Source organism: Miniopterus schreibersii (genome assembly GCF_964146895.1).
Source record: "Miniopterus schreibersii genome assembly, chromosome: 21".
NCBI classification, from domain to species: Eukaryota; Metazoa; Chordata; class Mammalia; order Chiroptera; family Miniopteridae; genus Miniopterus; species Miniopterus schreibersii.
Genome location: NC_138123.1, coordinates 2977484 through 2999948, shown reverse-complemented (window position 1 = coordinate 2999948; position 22465 = coordinate 2977484). Strand labels below are relative to the sequence as shown.

The following is a 22465-nucleotide window of genomic DNA, read 5'->3' as shown; positions in this document are numbered from 1 at the left end:
ACAGTCCCCTATTTAATGGATTCACTGGGCCCGGGGGGTCTGTTGGATTTAATACACGACTCCTTTTGTGTAACTTATTTGGAAGTAACCATAGAAGAGCAGTAAAAGTTAAAGGCCGAATATCTCAATCCCCTCTCCTTTCCGGGCCTTCGCGAGCATGACCTAGGCGTCCGTCTCTTTTGATCCCAAAGCCATTTCTGCCAGCTTCGGAAGGCACCTGTCAGGTAAGACTCTTATGACCCGACTCAGCTTCTCAGGGACGAGCACGAGGTGCCACGTCCATGTCCAGCTCAAAGGAGGCAGCAGCCCAGCGCAGCAGAAAGGACACACCACCGGGAAGCGTTCGCCTAACCCCCGGGCTGCTTGCAGCGAGGAACCCAACCTCAGCGGGGGCAGGGGAGCATTCTAGAACACGAAAGGGGCATCCCAGTGGTCACCCCTGCCACGTTTTTCTAGAATATGCCACGCCTATGAGAAACACGTTTAAATAACAGGAGAACAGGCGAATATTAAATAACAACAACCCTCCCCGCGTGGGAAAGCCCCCGGAGAGGCCCAGGGCGCGCCTGGAGGCGGGAGGTGTCCCGCTGTCCCCCGCCCCGTACCTGTATATCTTGTACCGTGTGCTGAACCCCTGGCGGCTTCTGTCCACGAAGTCGGTGTACTCCTGCGAGCGGTGGAAGGGTCCCTTGTCAGACAGGAGCCAGTCGAAGGGGCTCGTGGCATGCTGCTCCGACACAGCAGCGACGGCGACGACCCAGCAGTGCAGACTCAGGGCCACCCACTCCCATAGAGCCATCGGCGAGGCGGCTTCAGCAGCGGCTCTGCTCCGCCATCTCATGCTTCCTCGGGGCTCGCGGCGCCGTCATCCTCGGGGCCGGCCCTCAGCACCTGCGGGAGCACAGCGTCAGTGGCCCGCCACCGCGCCCACCACCGCGCCCGCCACCGCGCCCGCCACCGCGCCCGCGCGGCCCCCCCAGAGCCACAGGTTCTGCAGAGTCTCCTCCTGCTGAACTATGACATCGAGCACTTTCTAAACAAGCAAGGGATGCTTAACTATGTTATAGCTCGTTACAAAATCGAATACTAAGTGTATTTATTGGTTAGCTAGCGTAGAAAAACGCTTCAAGGTGAGTTAAAGAGATTCAGGTGGTTTATTTTCATGACACAGATAAAACTGGATGGCCCGGCCGGCGTGGCTCAGCGGTTGAGCGTCGGCCTAGGATCCAGGCGATCGGGGTTCGATTCCCGATCAGGGCACAGGCCCGGGTTGTGGGCTCGATCAATGACTCTCTCATCACTGATGTTTCTATCTCTCCCTCTCCCTCTCCTTTCCTCTCTCTGAAATCAATAAAGATATAAAAATAAATAAATAAATAAATAAATAAATAAATAAATAAATAAATAAATAAATAAAATAAAATAAAATTGGATGGAATAAAACTACGGGTTTAAGAACACATACGTAAATAAATGATTGCTTATATATGTGATTAGTGTGTGTCTATCTCCATACAGGCAAATGAATGAATGGAAGGAATCCAGGCAGGGGAGTGAGAGTAGAGACATATATTTGCTCAGGTATTTTTCCCCATTACCCTGTTAGGAACAAACTTCCCCGATTATTTAAACAGAACCACAGTTCCCTTATTTCCAGGATCTTTAAAAGACGTCAGTGTGCCTCTGCGTCCCATTCACGAGAGAGAGGCACGCCACACAATTCACAAACACAGAAACTAAGATGATGCACATTACATGTAAACCATGGAAACAGTACATTAATTTTCTGAGCACTCAAAAGGAAAGCAGCGGGACGCGCGACCCCAGGGTGGCCGGGCAAAGCGACTTTCCAGGAAGCAGCTGAGGCAACGTCTAGACGCCACGGAAAAAACCCTACAAATATCTGAATTCAATTCTACTTTCTCTCTTCACCCATTTTCCCAGCATTATTATTTATAGCACATAAAACTAGGCAGTATATAAATTCTACTAATGAGAAAGTTTGGGTTGTAAAAGTTTTTAGTCAGCAAAATCTCTTTAGAAAGCAATCAAAATGCACAGTATTAGGTAAATATTTTAATGATGGTTGTCATATTTCTCTGGTGGTTGGATAAGGCAATTGATAGTTTTAATTTGCTTTCTGGTGATAACCCTATAATTCACAATTTAATCCGAAACGATTTATATGTGAGGGGTATACGGCAATAATTTTGCGACTATAAAGTACGTCAAAATAGGGATACAGCGTGAATGGCCTGGATCATTCGATCCAAGGTCTTACCCATCACACCAGATGAGTTGCCCCAACCGTATGAGTTCCTTCACCGTGGTGATTAAAATATGCCATTTTGAAAACAACATGGGAAGTCTTCCAAGTGAATACATTTTGAAAACGGTTTATCATAAGAAAAAATAACATCATGTAATAGAAACAGTTTGAAATAGGGGTTGGCTGTGTCCCCATCAATTATTTGTATGAATGGAGCACTGTCAAGTGAGTCAACTCATAATTCCCAATTCTCATGGAGAAAATAGATATTTTTTACATACTGTTTTGTTACGTGGGAGCTACACTGTTTTTCTTAAAATTAATATATTTCACTTACGTTCATAAACTAAGACTTACCATTATGCACCATGGAACAGTAGAACCCCCCTGTGACTAGCAAATGTTTCTTATCTTTGTTAAACACACACTTTCCTTCTGCTGATCAAATATATTCAAACTCACAACATTTAATCATTGTTGCAAAAATGTTGTATTTTTCTGTGTGAGCAGCGAGAATAGGGCCTGGCATGGGGTAGGGACATTAGGAAGGTTTCAAAGCACATTTCCGACTGGTGTGAAATCATGTAATTATATCCCTAACTCCTTAATCTTAAATCACAAAATTAAACCTGACTCGGCTCAGGCACACGAGTTCGTAAGACCCAGAGTATTACAGAAAAAACAGGGAAAGACCGACCTAGACGGCATGCGAGGTCCTACTCTCAAATTCTGTGACTTCTCCAGACCACTGTTGTTATCTTTTTCTTGACCAAATGTGTTAAAGAGGTTTCACGGTTCTCATTCCCTAGACTTAACCTATAAGTAGATGGAAAGATTTTCTTAAATAATGTGTAGGGAAACCATTTAAAGATGTTAGTGTCAGGTATTTATTTATTGGCTTTATCTGTTTATTTTAATGGAATTTATTGGGGTGACACTGGTTAATAAAGTTATATAGGTTTCAGGTGCACAATTCTATAATACGTCGTCTGTACGTAGGACTGTGTTCACCACTCCAAGTCAAGTCTCCATCCATCACCACTGACCCCCCTTTGCCCTCTCCGACCTCCCTCTACCCCGCCTTCCCTCTGGTCATCACCACACTGTCGTCTGTGTCCAGGAGAGGCTGTTTTTTTTGCTAATTTCCTTCCCCCTTTTCACGCAGCCCCCCAAGCCCCTCTCCTCGGACAGCCGTCAGTCTGTTCTCAGCACCTATGAGCCTGTTTCTATTTTGTGGGCTACTTTATTTTGTTCATTAGGTTCCACACATAAGTGAAATCCTGTGGCGTCTGTCTTCCTCGGACCGGCCTGTTTCACTTAGCGCGATGCTCTCCAGGCCCACCCAGGCTGTCGCCCAGGGCGGGAGTCCTCCTCTGTTAGGGCCGAGTAGTACTCCACGGGGTTCACGCACCACCGCTTTATCCACTCATCTGCCGCTGGGCACTTGGGCTGCTCCCAGATCTTGGCTTTGTAAACAACACTGCCAGGAACACGGGCATTTAAGTGGCAAAATTCTTTTACGGACGATACGCTTTACTCTCCTGACCAACGACGATGACTTTTAATATCTCGGACTACAATCAAGAAACAGCAGAGGCGTATTTCCATTTGGAGCCTCCGTATTAAATCCTAATGTCCGGCCCGGCCGGGCATGACTCAGCAGTTGAGTGTCGGCCTAGGATCCAGGCGATCAGGGTTCGATTCCCGGTCGGGGCACAGGCCCGGGTTGTGGGCTTGATCAATGACTCTCTCCTCATTGATGTTTCTGTCTCTCTCTCTCCCTCTCCTTTCCTCTCTCTGAAGTCAATAAAGATATATTTTAAATCAATCAATCAATCAATCAATAAATCAATAAATCCTGATGTCACCATAGTGTCACCGGCTTCTCAGCTGTCCTTTACAAACTGCACTCACCGTCTTGGTCGTCAAAGGCAGTCAACGCCGGGAGCGCCTGGTTATAAATACGTTTCCTGCCCCATCCCTCGGATTTGACTTTAAAATTCCAGTTTGTAACCTAAACACACTACGCAAAACCTCCTGCATCTGAGCTTTATTCCTTAGTCTCTGACCACTTTTCTTATGAATTAGAAAGAAGTGCGATCTGAATCCTACCGAGATATTTTTGTGATACGATCACACGAGTGGAAACGCTGAGATAGTTTATGCTTAGAATGTAAAGGGAGCCGGGCGGCCCTGAGCTCGGGGATTTTTAAGAACGTCCCCAATGCGCTGGGCGGAGCTGAGGAATGGGACTCCCCGACTCCTCACTTCTCCTGATCGGCTCCCCCTTAGGCAGGAGCATTTAACTCCCCCTTTGTCGGTCCCGCTCGGCTGTATTGACAGGATCAAGGCCAAGGTTAGCTCCCTCGGAGCACCTGCTCCTCCGAGGACTGACCCCCTCATTAAGTGGAAACCACTTAAAGCCGTGACTCAGAGGCGCCCAACTGCCTCACCAGCTGAAGTAAATAAGGAGAAGGACCATCTGGAACGCAGGCCGAGCAGCCAAACGACTAGAGAGATTCACTTCCAGGCCGGCCTTAACCACAGGGCGCGATTTAAAGCAAGGAGGCTCGGGTCTGTTTTAAAAAGCGGTTAAGCGAGAAGGTACAGTCGTCATTTGTGACGCCGGGTTAACATGGGGACGCTCTCTGGCTAGTGTAAGCAGGTAAAAAGAAACAGCCCAGAAAGTTTAAAAAAAAAGACTTCAGTGCGTGTTGCATAACTTTACTGGGTACACGAGAGCGTGTTAACCATTTGGGGGTTGCAGGGGTCACTAAAACAGTCCCTGCGAGCAAGTCCTTCACAACTTGGTCAAACAAACAGAGGTATTACAGAGGGTAACAGCCCGGCCGGCGTGGCTCAGCGGTTGAGCGTTGACCTAGGATCCAGGAGGTCGCGGTTCGATTCCCGGTCAGGGCCCAGGCCCGGGTTTCGGGCTCGATCCCCAGTCGGGGGCTGCAGGAGGCAGCCGATCAGTGACTCTCTCTCATCAATGATGTTTCTCTCTCCCTCTCCCTTCCTCTAAAATCAATAAGACACTTAAAAAATAAAAAATAAAAAAGAGGCTAATAGTAGCGTATTGTGAAGCTTTGGGAGATCCAAGAATGAAGACCCATCCAGCCTAGAGTTGTTAATAGCTTACATGCTACGATACTCAGGAGGACTTAAGGTAGTTATAAACCCACAGGAGCGAAAAGTAACTAAAAGAGGTGACCTACCACAAGCACACCAATCCAGTGTCAAGTCGGCAAGTCTTTATCTTAAAAATATGACCTCTCACGTTTATAAAATGTACTGTAACTCTGTCATTGTCCATTAGGGACAGGTCTGAATGTGTAATCAGAAAGTTGATTACCATAAATGTAGGGAGAGCCATTCGATATAAATGTTTTGAGCAAGGTAGATGTAGTCTACATGTTAATATGTCTGGCGTCATACAAGAAAAGGTTGAGTAAAGCGTGGGTTAATTATCTTAATTTTTGACAACTTTACTCCACGATTTAGTCAAACTTTTATGATTTTCTTCTAAAAATTTAGATTGTGTTTATTACTATTTAAGAGGTGTTCACTTCTGAAAACGACCAGTGATCTCTATGCATAGATTCACAGGGCTGATTTTTGAAACCATCAGAAGTATTATCTCATAGAGACACGAAAGCCACTTAAATATGTCATCTACCCCAGAAACTTCTCGATGGGAGTAACTTTTCTTCTATATTTACTTCAGCTACAACAGAAGGAGCTTCTGCACACAGTTCTAAAGTGCATATCTAAAACCAGGAACAAAGACTTGAACTTAAAAAAATATATGCATATCAAAGATATTACGAATTGTAAAGCACACATTCATTATAAGCAACCTGCAAACACGTGAGTTTGTAATATGACACTTGAGTGAACCCGAGATTCAGGTTGTAAATTTATTGTTTAATTTTATGTAATCACTTCCCCCCCAAACTGGCTTATATTTGTGGTCATCACTAGACATATTTTATTTTAGTTTTTATTGAACTTATTGGGGTGACGTTGGTTAATAAAATTATATAGGTTTCAGGTGTACGATTCTGTCATACACCATCTATATATTGTATCGTGTGGGCCTCACTCATATATGGAATCTAATGGACAAAACTAACAAACAAAATAAAAACAGACTCATAGAGAACAGACTGACAGCTGTCATGGAAGAGGGGGGTTGTAGGGCTGGTGGAAAAGGTGAAGGGGTTAAGCAAAAAACAACTCCACTTGATGTATTTTAAAGAAAATATTTTTGGTTGTGAGAGTGGGTGTTTAATGAATCTATAGAGTAATAGTGTGTTTATATCCTGGCAACTATTTGACACCGAAAACCTAAAATGCATGTTGACTCAACTCTGGTCTTCTCAGGCTACATTGCTTTTTAATCGAGCAATAGTCTGGAGATAGCTTTTCAAATGAACAACATGCAAGACTCCAAGAAAGTTCATAAAAAACAGCTCAGTCCTGATGAGGTTGGCCAATATTCACAGAAATCAAGAACAATAAGTCTATCTATTAAGTACTCTTTCATAATCAATCTATAATGGAATTTAAATGAAACACACCATTATGAGACAGTAATTCTTATAGAGCAGAGAGCTATAATACGTTCGAAGGTAATGTTCACAAATTTATTAATTTAATCAATAAATGTATATTTTATAGATTTAATTTTCTGGAACTATAACATGGTAGCTCCTTTATTAGCTATTAAAGAAAATGTGTTATGCTTTGGGTGCTTTTAAAGGCATCCACATCTCAGTAAATTAGGTTTAGGCCTGAAAACAAATACTCCTAAAAATTAATTATAAGCAAAAATAGGTCACAACAAGGATAAATTGCATTGTTAATTCTAAACTTAACAAATATTAAAAATTTTAGGAAATTATGAATTGTGTTTAAGAAATAGCAATGAATATAGAATGAGAATCTATAAGATTTCTTAATTTATTAGATTGTGTATTATCTGAATTTATACTGGGTTAAAGATAAACATTTTTAAAAATCAACCAAACTATTTATTTCATGATAAAATACCTATTAATCCACTCAGTTCATTAAAAATACATTAGCCACAACTATCAATCTTGGGGAGAAACTGGTTAGAAACTCGTCACTGGGTTTATTTCAATTTTTAGAATATCAACTAGTTATTCACGACTTGTTGCCTTGAACCCAAACTTGAGAAACATCTCAGAGTTGTTGGCATGAGCACATTATTTCAAACATTAATCATAGAAGTGTGGATTCATAGCTTATGAAATAATTATCTTTGGAGATATTGTAACTGGATAGGACTGCAAATGAGTAATTGGATATAAATATTCTTAATGACTCATCAAATCAGCCTTGAAATGAGAATGATAAAACCCTTAAAATGTTATTGATGCGGATATCTGATGACCAGTAGACATGGTGAGAGTGGTTATTTGATATCAGTAAGAAAACAAAAGAAGAAAGAAAGAAAGTTAGGCCAATGAAATTCCAGATACATTTTCAGTAGAAAGGCCATTAGTGTTCGCGATGAAATTTCATCTTCAGGAATCACTCCCAGATTCTAGAGTAGAATAAGCCTTATTTAACGATCCCGTTCTTTTAAGAATCGCAATCATCCATTAGCAGCCAATAATACTCAAGCACAAATTATTTTTTGGTTTTGTTTTCCTTTGGAACTTACGAAATACAAACGATAAAATCATAAAAGCGTCTAGAGATGCGTGGGAAGGTGGTTAAAATCACACTCCCAAATATCGCAATGAAATTACCCAAGTAGCTGCTAAATTAAAACACCAGCGATGTCCGATGTCGCCTAATGAACGCTGGTAAGCTGAACGTACTTTATAAAACATGTTAGGAATTATTGGCCTTTTTTTTTTTTTAGTTGAACCATTTTGAAAGTTGTTACCTAAGAATATTTGGGTCTTTGTTTTCAATTAAACTGATAGAGATCCTCAGGTTAATGATATAAATCTGCTAAGAAATCAGGCTTTTTTTTTTCCCAAATGGCACCGAGAAGTCAGAGCCGCCTGAAGGAATGTCACCAAGAACTAATGTGCCTGGTGTGTTATTTATGTGTTTATTTATCTAGCAAAACAAAGGGAATACTGTTTAAACTCATTAGTCACCATGATGCCAAAGACCAAGAACATTTGGTACTAATATTTAATAAAACAAAGTTGAGTCAACACTGCATCCGCATAGAAAGAGAACTCTATCCAGAAAGACAGAAATAAATAAAATGTAAATATATTTTTTGGAATATATTTTGTTTTCATAATGTTTGCCCTTTTAAAGCTACTTACAAGAATATTATAAAGTAGATGTTGTTTTCTCCAGGTGGGAGATGAGGAAAATTACATGAAAAGTGGTCAAGAATCGCACTAGTATCCCACTAACGAGGCAGAACTGGAAATGAGCTGGGGAAGGGGCCCCAGGCCTACCCAGTCTGCTCTTCACCATAACCCGCTGCTGGGAGGCGGAGAGGAAACCTTAACAGTCTTCAGAGAGCCCCTCATTCATCCTGAGCCGTAACCATATCCACGGGCCTTTGCGATATTTTTAAATAAGAGATACCTTTGTGCAAAACGTGCACAGATTGGTGTTACGTTTCTGTTCGTGCTTGAACTTTTAATAATAATATTCAACTTCCTAAATCACTAAAATTTTAGACACTTATTCTAGTCAGTAACTGATCATTCTAGAGATAATATAAAAAAAATCAAAATAACAGAAAATATAGGAAACTGAAGCATAGGTTGATAACAAAGCATCCAAGCTTTGAAGTCCTACCAGTTGAGTTCTTTGCACTTGTAGAAACAGAGCAAAAATCTGAAAAGAAACTCCATTTTTATTTTAAAAACACACAAATCTGGGGGTGAGGCTAATTTTATACATGCATGTGTGTACATAATGCACACGTGTGCGTGGACACACACACGCTCTCATAGAGTTCCAATGGTTTCTTCCAACTTAGGTTTGATTTCCTTAACTATTACATACCAATCATTTTCCCTAAAGGTAATCAAGATGTACTGTATTTATAAAAATGTGCATGGGCATTATATTGTTGAGTTTATTAAAAGAAAATATGAGAGGCTGGAGTGACATGTTATCTGATTAAGTGATAAATGAAATCAATCATATATGGTAGCATGTCTATTTCATTTGGAAAACATTATTAAAGCAAAGTAGGTTTAAAATAAGTACCTTTTCCGCTCACCCAAAAATAAAGATACCCAAACACACCCACCCACCCACACACACACACACACACTGAGCAAGTTCACTACAATACAACTCCAGAGGGTAAAATGCAATGGAATTGAGGAACTGGACTTCATTGATAAATTGTTTTCTCCGGGGAAGTAGAAACTACCTCTTGCATCAAACTAAAAAAAAAAAGAAGTAATAAATCCAGGGAAGTAGAACCTACCTCTTGCATCAAACTAAAAAAAAAAAGAAGTAATAAAACTTTGCAATTTTATGACCCAAAGTTGCAATTATCTTTCAGATTTCCTCAAGATGTTATCAGTGAGCCTTACAAGCAGAACAACTATTGATCAGGCATCTACGGCAATAAATGTAAGTACTAAACATATTTCCAGAGAACACAACTTCTTAGAGAAGAGAAAATGTTAGAAGTAAAAGGAATAGTTTTAGGATTGTGTCTTATTAATACTTTTGGCTTCACTGTGTGGGGACTCCAGGATCCTTCAACCTGTAAGCACAACATAACAATATCCATAATAGTACTAAAACTTATTAAAACATTCAAAATGTGTCTTGCCATTCTAATCGGCTTTCTTGTTAAATCCGATAGTGGAAGATATCTACTGGCTGCTAAAATTATGCATCTACAAAACTTGGAATTTAAAAAAAGCTATATTTATGGGAGGTTTGCCATTATATTTTTAAATTTGTTCAGATCTTATTTTTCAGTTTCCAAATGGTTTTCTAAGCCCAAAGCTTTCTACCCTGGGGTCATATATAACATTGCCTTGGGGCAAACTCTTCCCATCCTATTTGACAAGGCAACCAACCCCCACTCCAAGGATTTTTTAAATTAAAAATATGACATAAACTATTCCTGTGAAGTAGTCAGAATTTAAACGCTAGTTCAAGATGCCCTTAATAGTTCTCCAAGTGTCCTTTACATATTAAGGCCTGTGACCTTAACAACAACACTGTTTTAAGGCGTTTCTGGTGCTATCATCTTACAGACTCCATGGGGTGATTCATCCCTCCCTCTAGCTCTCTACCCCTCCCCCCTCCCCCCCTCTCACCTTGGCCCAGTTTATGATTTTGGCAACACTGTTAAACATTTAAACCAACGCAAGTTGAACACTTCAATGCCTGCATGCATGTTAAACGTGTAAATGGAGTTAAAACGGTTCACGGATGTGAATAGGACTAAGTTATGCATCATAACAAAACCATCTGAAAATACATATATTCCCATCGCCTGAAACAGAGAAAAATGATCCCGGGGTGGGTCAAGCACAGGTTACATGGTTGTCAATAAAACGTAGGCCATCAGTCCTTACCTGCTGGACGGCATGCTGACAAACACATACAGGAGGCACCCCAAAGGAAAAGTCCCCCAGCCCTGCATCGCCGCCTCTGAGCCGCTGTGACAGTCTTACACCCTGAGGCTTTTCCTTCGCTTACACGCACTGGAGAGGCTGGGATATTTGTAAGCAATAGCACTGGGCGATTTAGCAAACCCAGGCTCCTCTTTCCGAGGCTCAGGCTGGCGGCTCACACAGCTGGGGACGGGCACCTTGTCTCCGGGGGCAGAGCCCCCCAGCGTTTCCCACCCCAGTTCCCCTTAGAAGGAGGTCCCAGCTCGACAGGGCTCCCGGGCGTCCTCGACCTGGCACAAAGTGAGATGGTCTCTGCTTCAACTCTTGGGGACCCGGACACCAGCCATCGCAGCCTGGAACTCGGTGCCACTGCTTGGCTGCCAAACCAGCAGCGACCCGTGGCCAGAAAACACCACCCCCTCCCGGGGGGGAGCGGGAGCAGAGGGCTCCAGTCCCAGGTCCTCCCGACTCCCACCCCACCTCCAGGACAGAGGGACACAAAAATACAAGCCCAGCGGGAGAGCGGATGTCCTAGAAGCTCAAGGGCTCCCAACCCTCACTCCTGGTGATGAACTTCAACCTCAGAGTCCAAGCTCCAGCTCCAAGTTCAAATCAACTCCCCCAACCCACCGCCCTCCAGCCTCCTGCAGGGTAGCAAAGAGACCCAGGGTGGGAAGAAGAGAGGGAGGGAGGGACAGAGGGAGGGAGGGAGGGACAGAGGCAGGGAGGGAGGGCTGGTCAGCACACTTTAACCCAGGGCCCCAGAAGTCAGCCAGTGAGCCATCCCCAACCCAACCGAGCAGGCCGGGCGCAGAAGGCTCTCCGGGCTCTACACAGCAGGCAGAACCGAAGGGCCCTCCTTGATTAGACGTAGGGGACAGCTCATTAAAGATTAATTAATTAATTAACACAGACCCAGAAGGCCGCTGATAAGAGAGGCTCCAGCTCCCGGGTCTGTTCTCTGGCACAGCGAAGAGAATCCGGCTCCAAGCGAGGCCAAGAGGGAGCCTGGGAACGGAGCCTTGGGCAAGGACGAGCCTCCCCGGGCGCGCCCCGCGCTGCGCTCCGGGGCTGCGAGTGCCCGCGGCGGGCGGCCCTTCGCCGCAGGGCTGAGTGCGGAGCCTGGGCCACGGGGCCGGGGCGCGTGGGGCACAGTCCCTCCCCGCGCCCCTCACGGTGCCTCCCCGCCCCAGCGCCCAGCGCCCAGCCCAGGCAGCCCGGCACCTGGTGCCCCCGCGCGCGCCCTGCGCCCAGGTGGCTCCGGCGTAGCCGGGAGCTGCGGAGCATCCCCGGGCTCGGTCGCCTGTTGCTAGTCCTCTGGCTAAAGCGCCTGAGGCTGCGGGAGCCTCTCGGAGGAGCCTTCCCCCTCCCCGAGCCTGAGAGTCGGGTTATAGCCCAGCCACGCGCACTTACCTCCGCACCGTTCCCGGGAAGACTGGCTGGAGGAGACCCGACTGCGCCGAAAGTTGGTCCCCCCTCCCTGCGCCCTGCGCAACAGCAGCAGCCCTCCCGAGACGAGGCTGGGACTGGGGAGTCACGCTGAGCCCCGGTTCCCTCCCCTGAAGTCGGGGCCGCTGAGGGCACTGGTCAGGCAGGACGGCCAGACGGGGGAGACCAGGTGGGAACTGGGGCCGGGGGGCGCCCCTCTCAGCCCCGCGGCCCTGCTGGGAGCCGAGGGACAGCCCTGGGAGCCCGAGACGGGGATGGGCCCAAGCTGCAGCTGGAGCGCTCACGCCTGGAAGCTAGAAGGGCTTTTGAATTTTAAAAGCTTTACTTGGGTTGTCGCGTCAGCCTTCAATGGCGACGGCAATAGTTCTTTCCCAGAAATTAAAAAAAAAAAAAAAAAGTGTAAGAAAGAAGGGAAGAAAAAAGCTTGAACAATAGGCTCTCGCCTGGGTCCATCCCAAGAGGGAAATGTTGCAGAAACCAGAAACTTGTCCTTATGGGGGTGAGGGGGGGCGCGGAGAAAACCCCTCACCCTCAGCATTCATCAGCGATTACTGACGCGCGCAGGTCTGGCGTGGAATGAATGCAGTGTCTTTATCAATATAGGAAGGAAACGCTGAGATGTAAATGTTTCCCAGCACGCCTATACTTAAAGGGGACGTGATAACCGCAACTGTCAGTTAAGCCCACAAACATGTCCATAAAAGAAAAAAAAAAAACCCCAACACTGAACACTGACCTATTACATGCTTATTAAAAACGGAGTCTGGGGCCGAGCAAGTGTGGAGCGGAGCAGTCCCATTTTCCGCGTAAGCTCTGTCCCTGAATCGCGGTGCCTCAGAACCAGGGTGACCAATGCCTTCCTCGGAGAGCTCTCTTCCCCTCTAAATGAACACCCCGCGTCCAGTTAACTGTTCGCCGGCGAAACTCACAAAATCAGAAATGCACTGCCCAGCACGACCCCAGAATGGGGAGACAGTGCCCGAAATACTGTGCTCCCGCGGGATGTGGGCTATGGTAAGACACACACACACACACACACACACACACACAGATGGTGCACCGGAGACTCGCGCTCCTTACCATATAGTGGCTTTGAGCGCCCAGTGTCCTGCTAGACCCATAAAAGCACACTTCACACGAGTCCTCCCTTGGTCATGGAACCGGCTGCAGTGAACACACGCTGACCCCGACCACCTTCTGAGGCTCCAGGACTCGCGAGCGTCCCCAGACCCTGCGGCTGCCTCGGGGTCCCTCTTAAGCTCGCTCTTGGAGGAGCCTAAAATGTGACCTTTCCAGTGGTGCGAGCGTGTGCGCCAAGGAGCGCGAATGGGAGGCGGGGAGGGTGGTCAGTGTTCCCTCCAGCCCGCAGCAGCGATGGGCATGGAAATGGAAATAAACACACAACGTGAAAGATGGAGAGGTGATTCATCGCCCGGGCTCTAGCTCTGCCCGGCTGCCAGTGCCACACCAATGAAACGTGGGCACAGAGGTCCCCGAGTTCTGGAAGTCACAAAAACGTAAAAAAAAAAAAAAAAAAGGCACTTTTCCGAACAACCATAGCCTATTTAAAAAAATTAATAGTAATAACAGCAGCGACGGGTCTCTCGTAAGGTGCACAGAGAATGAACTTACCAGGGGAAACCGCAGGAAGCAGGATGACAGTGAGAGAAAATACATCCGGAATTCAGGCGGATTCTCCATGATCCCCCAAATCCAGGCGAAGTCGTGAGCTGCGGGGCGGAGGGGCTGTGAAATAACGGGCACTTCCTGGTGGCACTAACCGAGCGAAACCCAGGCCGGCGGGGAGCCAAGAGCCCCCAGGCAGGGGGGTAACATGTGGAGGAGGCGCCTTTTATTTCTGGGGGGCGCTGGGTGGATAGAGAGGATATATATATGTGTATATATATATATATATGTGACGGCCCTTGGGCAGACAAGATGACAGTCCAGGGGCTCCCCTGCCCTGGCAGTGAGAAGCTGAAGCCCGGCCGCCCGAGAACAGCAGGCGGCGCGCGGTGAACCCGCAGAGGGGCGGGTGCGTCGGCGACGCGGCTGAGCCGAGGCTGAGCCGGGCTGCGGGCGTGGGGACGGAGCGCGAGCAGGTAGGAGGCGGCCGCCGGGCCGGGCGGGGGCGAGCCGGGGGCGCGCAGCCTCGGGGGCGCCGCTGGGTCCCCGCGCCCCGCGCTCCGCAGCCTCGGGGCCCGGCGAGCGCGGCGCCCGCGGCGCGTCCCAGCTGGGCTTCCCCGGACCCTCCCGGCCCGGCGGCCGCGCGGGGCGCAAGGACGGCCCCTCTCCTCGGCGCGCCACCCCCGGGAACCACCCTGGCCCCGTCGGGGTGACCAGATGACCGGCACTGGGGGGCGGGGGGCGGAGGGCCGCGGGGCGCCGAGGCCGAGGCTGGGGACCCGGGGCTGGTGCGAGCGCGGCGGGGGAGCTCTCCCGGGTGCTGATTTCACCGCGGAGCCCGCAGCCCGGAGCCGAGCCGAGCGACTCCACCCGAGAGCTCAGCTCCCGCACCTGGAGGCTCGAGCCTCGGAGGTCCCGGGGCCGCCCTGGGGACGCAGGGGGCAGGCTGCGGGCTCCCGCGCCCCGTCCCCGCCCGGCTCCCGGGGAGCGCGCCGGAAAGGGCTCTGCGGGCGGCAGGGCGCATTCCCGGGCCGTCCTCGCGCCGCCTGCCTGCTCGGTGGGGTTCGGTCCCTTCTCCCTGCCTCTCCACGGTCCCGTCCCTGCTCCAAGCCCAAACCCCAAACCCCTTTCTTCTGCGAGACCGAATCCCAAGAGTCCCTCCCTCGCCCTCAACTGGGGAACTTCCTCCCTTTGCTCTCTGAGACCCACGTCCCCCGAGGAACTGCTGGTGCGACTGAGGGGCTGGTGATTCTCCTGGTGGACGATTTCTATTTTGGCCGGGAAATGGATGCCCTGGCAAGCCCGGGACCCTCCTTAGGGAACGGCCCTCCCTCCCTGGGCTCGCTGGCTGGCCCGGGGAGCCAGGATCTGCATAAAGAGCTCCGGGGAGTCTTCTGCCCGCAGCTCTGCCCTCCTCTGGACCCCGAAGCCCAAGCATTACCCGCCCCCCCACTCCCTCTCCCCCAGAGAGGAGGGAGAGGTTGAGTGGAGATGGATTTCTTGCACCCACCGAGGCGGGGAATGATAGAGGGAACAGGCATCCGCCCTGCAGAGAAGTGCTCTTGGTAAGTGAGCTGCGGTTGGAAAGGAAACGCGTTGCCCCCCCCCCCAGTTCATTCATCTCTTTTCCCTGGTATGAAATCAAGAGCTGGGTCGGTGGAAACGTTTCTCTCCCTCCTTCCCAGGAGAACTGGCGTCTGTAAGGGTGAGTGTGACGTAGGGGGATTTGCGGAGGCACCGTGAGGGCCTAAGGCCCTTCCCTTGCTGCAGTCACCACTGAAACCAAGTCAGGCTTCCTTGCCCGCCTCGCCTGTAAAGGGATATGTAAATACCTCCCTTATTTCTTACTGACTCGCTTTCCTTCCCAAAAATAAATAGTTTCTGGTAGGAGCTCCATGTCTGTACATTTGGTACACCTTGGGCATGTTCTAACATAGAATATTCATTCACTTCCAGAAAGAATACACAACTTCAGTTCCTTAAAGAATACACATGTATATGTGCTCATGGGTATGTCTATATATAATTTTGCAAAGCAAGTTCAAGGTATAGCAACCTCCTACGAACATGTGCATCTTGGTTCAGATTCTTGTAGCAATTCGTAGCCTCCAACATAGTGACCTGCGTGCCGCGATGGGACTGAGAATTCACAAGGCCCTCTGGTGTCCATGAGTCTTCAGCGCCCCCGCCTGTGTCCACCCATCCTATGAAGAGCAGGTTGGGGGACCGGGGGGAACAGGCCAAAAGGCTCTTGGTGGCGCTTACATACGTGGCACCAAGTGCAGAATGCAAATCCTGCGAATTGAATAAACGTGGTTGCCACGTGTCAGCTGACCGTTTGGGATGTGCGCAAAGGAAGGAGACTTCCTCTAAGAGAAATGGTCGCAATTCTGAGTTATAGGATATATTTAACTGGTGACGTATTCCTATTAAATTATTTTCCCCTATTATCGTCAATCTCTCCACTGTAAACCCTTTAACCCCCACATTTAATGATAAATTTAACTGGCCCACAATTTATACCTGATGCACGCAAGACGGCCTTCACCTAATTGGAAATATCAGGTATTAAGATACCATTGATTAGAATACACTTCATTCTGATAATCAATTTTCTAGAAATCAGTAGTATAAAATCCCAGGAGATAGCTAAGTGGCATATTACAGCAGCAAGGCAACCGTGGGTGCGAGCAAGTATCTACCATCGTTATTGTTATGAAAATTGGGGGAAGGGGTTCAGTAAGGACATGTCTGTATAACTTTTTTCTTTCTCTCCTCAGGCTGTATTCCAGCCCTAATGATGTTATAAAGCACAAGTTTTTCTTCGATCATTTTACCAAATGGGTGGTGTCTGTGTCTTTCTCTGTGTTTTACAGACACGGTTTTGCTGGAGGACCTGACATCCATCCACACGAGAATGAATGTCCAAATCACATCCACTCAAATACAACCCAGCAGCCGTGATGTAGAGAGAACATACTTTTCACATAAGACCACGTGCTGCCTAACCTTACTTGTCTAATTTGCTATTTAAAAAAACACAACTATTCGTTGATTTAAATTACAAAACATAAGGTTAGATTTTTTTGTATATCAAATAAATGGGAAGTTGCTGTTCTTTGAAATAATTGGGGGGGGGAAGGTACAGGATAAAAAAATAATTCTGTGCCCCATGGTTTCTTAACTTTAAAACAGTTTCTAACAAAGTTTATTAGATAATTTAAGCATGTGAGCATCATATTAAGTCATATGGTTGCATTTGATGGGCCTCAAAATGGAGACGTGGGCTTTTATGCCCCCTGGCTGGTTCTTACCTCAAGGACAAATCTGGTCGGTACTTAGAACTTTCTCAGAAATTATACATTTTATTTATTTGTGATGGAGTTATTTTATTTTTTTTAAATTAAATTTATTGGGGTGGCATTGGTTAATGTGATCATACAGGTTTCAGGTGTGGGTCTCTATGTTACAAGATCTGTATATTGCACTGTGTGCCCACCACCCAAAGCCAAATCTTCTCTGGTCACCATATATTAGGCCCCCTTCGTGGAGCACCTGCATTACCTCAGTGCACATTTGCAGCTGCTTTTTTAGCGCATTTTGCATCACTGCTGATGTTTCCATTTGCTACCCTGGCTCCTGTTCTTTTAAGTATAAACACACCATCTAATGTATTTCTTACCTATTAATCCACTAAAATTTCTAATCGAGGCAACGTTCAAAATATGATGATTAATTAGGCCCTGACTTACGTCTGAAACCACACACACACTATGAAATAATAAATGGAGAGATGAAGACACTGCGTAGTGATGAAAACACGGGGAAAAAAACCTGTGTTCCATTAAAAAAGGGCTTTCTTAATTAGGAGAAAAGCTTTAAGACTTCAACCACTGGGGAGTGTTCAATTTTCTGGAGTGGTTGACGCCGTATCAGTCTTCTTTATTCTTTCAGATGCATCAATATTTGAGTATTAAATGCAAGCTATTTTGCGGGGGAAATGGAAAGCTAAAAGACAAATATCAACACTACAATTCACTGGCAGTGATCATTACTACCTGGATTTACACAGGCAAGGATACAATTATAAATCCTATAACGTGCTCTTATAAAACTAAAATTTTGCATTCACCTGAAATACTGCAAAAGACGGAAGATATAGGACCAATTCATATTGGTTGTCTTCTGTTGTAAGGGCTGAAAACAAAATCCACACTTACTCAAAGCCTATTTGCTCATGAATACAAATTTCTAATTATTAAAGAGAAAGATTCATTGAGTTTTTAAGAGCCTACTATAGGCCTGTTTCTCTAAATAGATTATCTCAGTGTCAACTGTGCCATTTGGTTATAAACACTTCATATGTGAAAGAGCAGTCTCAAGGTGCACAATTCATCTCCCAAAAGTCACAAGCTAAGTAGTAGATTCAGAATTGGAAATCAGTTTTTAGGACTCCAAACTCTAGGTGGATTTCTTCACGGCCACTCCCTTTCTCCAGCTACTTTCATCAAGATGAAACTTGATTTCATCAAGAACCAAGCTGATTCTTCTAACTGGGTTACACAGGGAATGAATAGCAATTGGGGTTGCAAGCACTGAGCATAGCACTAGTTTCCAGAAATAAATGGACAGACTCATAATATTGAATAGTTCTGTTCATTTAGCAAATGTACTACTCAGCATAGAGTCTCACACATATGAGCACCCAACCCATGCTGATTTGGTTATAACAAATACTGATTTAGCCATAAGAGAGTGAATAATCATTAGATTTGAAGATTTTATAAAAATATATGGTATGAAGAGAAGACACTTAGTGCAGTAAGATTAAACACAGAAGCCAATGGAAATTAGAAAACTATTAAAAGAAATTTGAGATCTAAATGAGACCTCAAGAGAAAGACAGACAAGGAGTGGGAAGATGTTTATTTTCACAGAAAGGCTGGTATGAGCCTCCTTGTATTTTGTAGGGTATTGCAATCAAGAAAAGAGGCTGAACATTTACTTAATTAGGATGCATCATTAATTTTAGTGTCTCATGAACATCTATGGCCTTTTGCCCCTTCTAATGAAAATCAGGAACTGAGCTACTTGATTGCCAACTCTCTTGGCATCTTTACATCTCTCTAAATCTCTTGCACCCCCAATCCTGAAGAAATAAGTACATTATAGGGGGATAAAAACACAATCCTTCACGTTGATCGTGGACTGTGCCTCTGAGGACAAACTATGAATTTACAGACAAAGGCAATTTTAAAAGACTATGGATTCCTTTCATATTTATGGAAAGAAACCAGGCCTAAAAGTCAATTCACCAAATATCTATTGAGCCTTGACTCAGCAATCATTTATTGATAGTATTACATATAAGAAGCAAGGTGCTAAGTGTTGTAAGAATATAAAAATAAGTTACAGTCTTTATGTCCTAGTTAGAGGATAAGGGGAGTATACTGATGACTATAAAGGTCTGTTGAGTCCACCCTACACTCTATTCACATCGTCAATCATCCTTTTATTAGAGAGAAAGAAAAAATTATTGACTGTCATCTATGGGCCAAGCACTTCTTAAGACAAGGTGTCGAATGAGAAAAGCAAAGTCATCAACCTCAACAAAATAAATAATAAACCTAGAGTGGAATAATTGCCGGGTCTCAGTCTAAACATAAGGTCCTAAAATTAAAGACCGGTGAACTCACAGCAAAGCATAATATCATCAGACAATCTTGTCATCCTTCCTTATGTTTTAATAAAAATATGTTGTTATGAAATAAGAATTAAATGCCCTCCAAGTATCTATAAATATTGAGAAGAAAAGAAATAGCAAGGCACAATATAATATTGCTGTTTTGGCCTTTCAAAGTGACCCAATTCACCTAAAAACCAACAACAACAACCTCTTGTTTTCTCAAAGAAAGTGACGTAGCTATTCTTACACTCGCTGTGGAGCTGACTGCTCCACAGACAAGAGCCAACAGCCAAATGCGCCCGCGCGGGGCCTTCTGGAAGAGCGGCCGAGGGGAAACTCGGAGATAAGAGCAGCAGCAGGGGTGTTGGGCCCACGACTGCCAGGAACATGCCCAGAAACCCAACAAGAAACGATGCCACGGTCCGGGAGAGGGATGCTGGTCCTTGGGCCCCACATCCTCTAAGCTGCATGGGTGATAAGGCGCCCCCTCTTTGGAGGATCGGGGTCAAGACACAGCAGTGGCAGAACCGGGCAGGGCCTTGGCTCCCGTCCTCTCCTGCCAGCCAGCGTTCGTGGGGGGAAAGCAGAGCCTCTCCTGGCAGCGTCGAGGCCCAGGCCTAAGGCTCGCTCTTGGCCAGCAGGGATGGTGTAAGCGCTGGACTGCGACTGCTCTCCTTGGGGCTCTGCCCGAGCCAACTCCTTCTCTGGGACGAGAGCTTCTAGGAGATCAGTTTTGGTGAAGTAAACACTAACCTTTCACTGAAACAATTAAAATGAAACAGTCTGAAGTAATTCTAATTTGTGTAGTAATGCTCAAGTATTTTCAATATTATTTATGAGGTTCACTGACCCGATGTTGTGATATTGTCTCTCAGGCTCCCTCCCAGCATCCTAATAAATTCCTGTATGTCCTTTATTACTCTATATCCCTGTATGAAAGATCTGAATACAGTTTAAATTCCTCACCAACCTTTTTTTTTTTTCCAAAGGGACTTTGCCCTTATTTGTTGTCTTCAGAATCAGACATTTTGAATGTATAAATTATGTCTCTTCACAGTTGCCCTGGGGATATGAAGATCACATTACCATTTGCCTAAAGAAATCTGTGCTTTTTCCTCCGGATTTGGGGTTTTGGGAAACACCTAAAGATCTTGATTTTATCAATGCTCTGAACTTTCAAAAGAAAATTCTCATTCTAGTGGTAGATATTTACATATCATATACATATTTTTCAATAATGTATCTATCATGTACATTTTTCTCGAGTATTATAACTAAGGTTATCATACTTAAATGCATAAACCTCAGCTTTCTGGTGCATAATACTACATTTCCATTAAGTCACAAGTAGAAAATAGCATAAAACTCAAATTTCTCAATTGTACCTGATCAAGTTGGGAAGCAATTTTGAGTGGATGGATGGATGGATGGATGGATGGATGGATGGATGGATGGATGGACAAACGAATGACTTGGAGATGCTGTTCTTTGGTAAAAGACAAAGTTCCTATAAGTCTAAAAATTTATTAAGAACAATTTCAATTATAAGAAACACCAACATTTGTCTTGCAGACGAATACGGAATTCCCATTAATATAGCTGCAGGACATTAAAGGATTCTAATGTAAATTATCTGTATTTCACATAAATGTAAAATAATACTTGAAGTTTGTTTGATCCATACATTTTTGAGATGCTTGTTTAATCAAAAATAAGGTTTATCATAAAGATTTCAGAGTCTAAAAAAATAAATTTCTATCATTACAAACTTTAGGGTCTCACATCTGGAAATTTTCCCATAACACTATTTAGAATCACAATATAAATAAAGCTGTATTTGTGATTTATCACCACTTTTACTCTACTTTCTTGTCTTTTTTAAAAAATCATCATTTATAACTCTCTTTTTAAAATCTGGTGGTAATTTTATTATTCAAAAACTTAGTTGAAGATTCAGATTTATTTCTATGCCTCATATAAAGTCATCTGAGGATACTGACCTTTATATGTTTGGCTACCATCACAGAATTCTCCATTATTAACATTCACGTATTTTCTATTTGTCTCTTAAAGCTATAGGAAGCTTAATTCCAAAATACTTCAGAAATATTTTCTCTTTGCTCCCCACCGTGCTCCCCGTTTCTCGTTGCTGTATGTGTCACACAGTGTATTCCGATGCGTGTGCATGTGCCACAGTGTGACTTGCTGATTGCCAACCCCAGAGCTGCCTGCCAGCCTTGATTCTGCTCAATTTAACAGCGGCCTCGAACACAGACTATCACAATGTTCTTATCACAGCTTCACGGGGTAGCAGTGATTTCTCGTCTTGCATCTGATCTCTCCAATCATCCCTTTTCCCCATGTCGCAAAGACACTTCCTAAGATTCCTACTAAGCCACATGGAGCACAGAATGAATGGCGAGGGGTGGTGGGAGCCCCGTGGGGCCGGTCACCCTCTGTGGTGTCTCCCGAACTCACAGAACGTACAGGACCAGCTGGTAACAGAGACAAGGCAGAGCTACGTGGAGAAAGGGGGTGTCATTTAATCATCACGCTTCCTCAGAGCACTCTGTGTTTGGTATTATGGGCGTTCTGTTCTTAAAGTAGACATTAGTTTCTACTGCAGGATACTTTCTATATTTTAAAAGGAAAAAAGACTAGACGTTCCTTCAACTGGCAAAGCTTTTAGAATAAATCCATGCTAGATACTAACAAAGTTAATATAATTAGTACATCAATCCCATATATGACAAGGCGATGTGGGTTACAGGCTTAAGGTGAGTGGAGCCCGGCCGTGTGGCTCAGTGGTTGAGCGTGGTCCCAGGCACCAGGAGG

General features: G+C 45.4%; 1 protein-coding gene across 9 annotated transcripts in view; it reads right to left on the bottom strand.

Annotated features, from left to right (window-relative positions):
- Positions 1–22465, bottom strand: part of BRINP3 (BMP/retinoic acid inducible neural specific 3) — a 341361-nt gene that overhangs the window by 122845 nt on the left and 196051 nt on the right. Inside the window, exons 1-2 of one of the 9 annotated variants that reach the window (XM_081123746.1) lie at positions 13951–14399; positions 606–891 (exon numbers count right to left, since the gene is read on the bottom strand). In XM_081123746.1, coding sequence (XP_080979872.1) covers positions 606–841 — 236 coding nt within the window. In that variant the 5' untranslated portion in view covers positions 842–891; positions 13951–14399. Of the gene's footprint in view, positions 1–605; positions 892–10830; positions 11440–11784; positions 11925–12282; positions 12887–13054; positions 13285–13398; positions 13798–13950; positions 14400–22465 lie in introns of those variants that run through there. The other 8 variants (XM_081123750.1, XM_081123752.1, XM_081123747.1 and 5 more) reach the window with 8 other exon arrangements.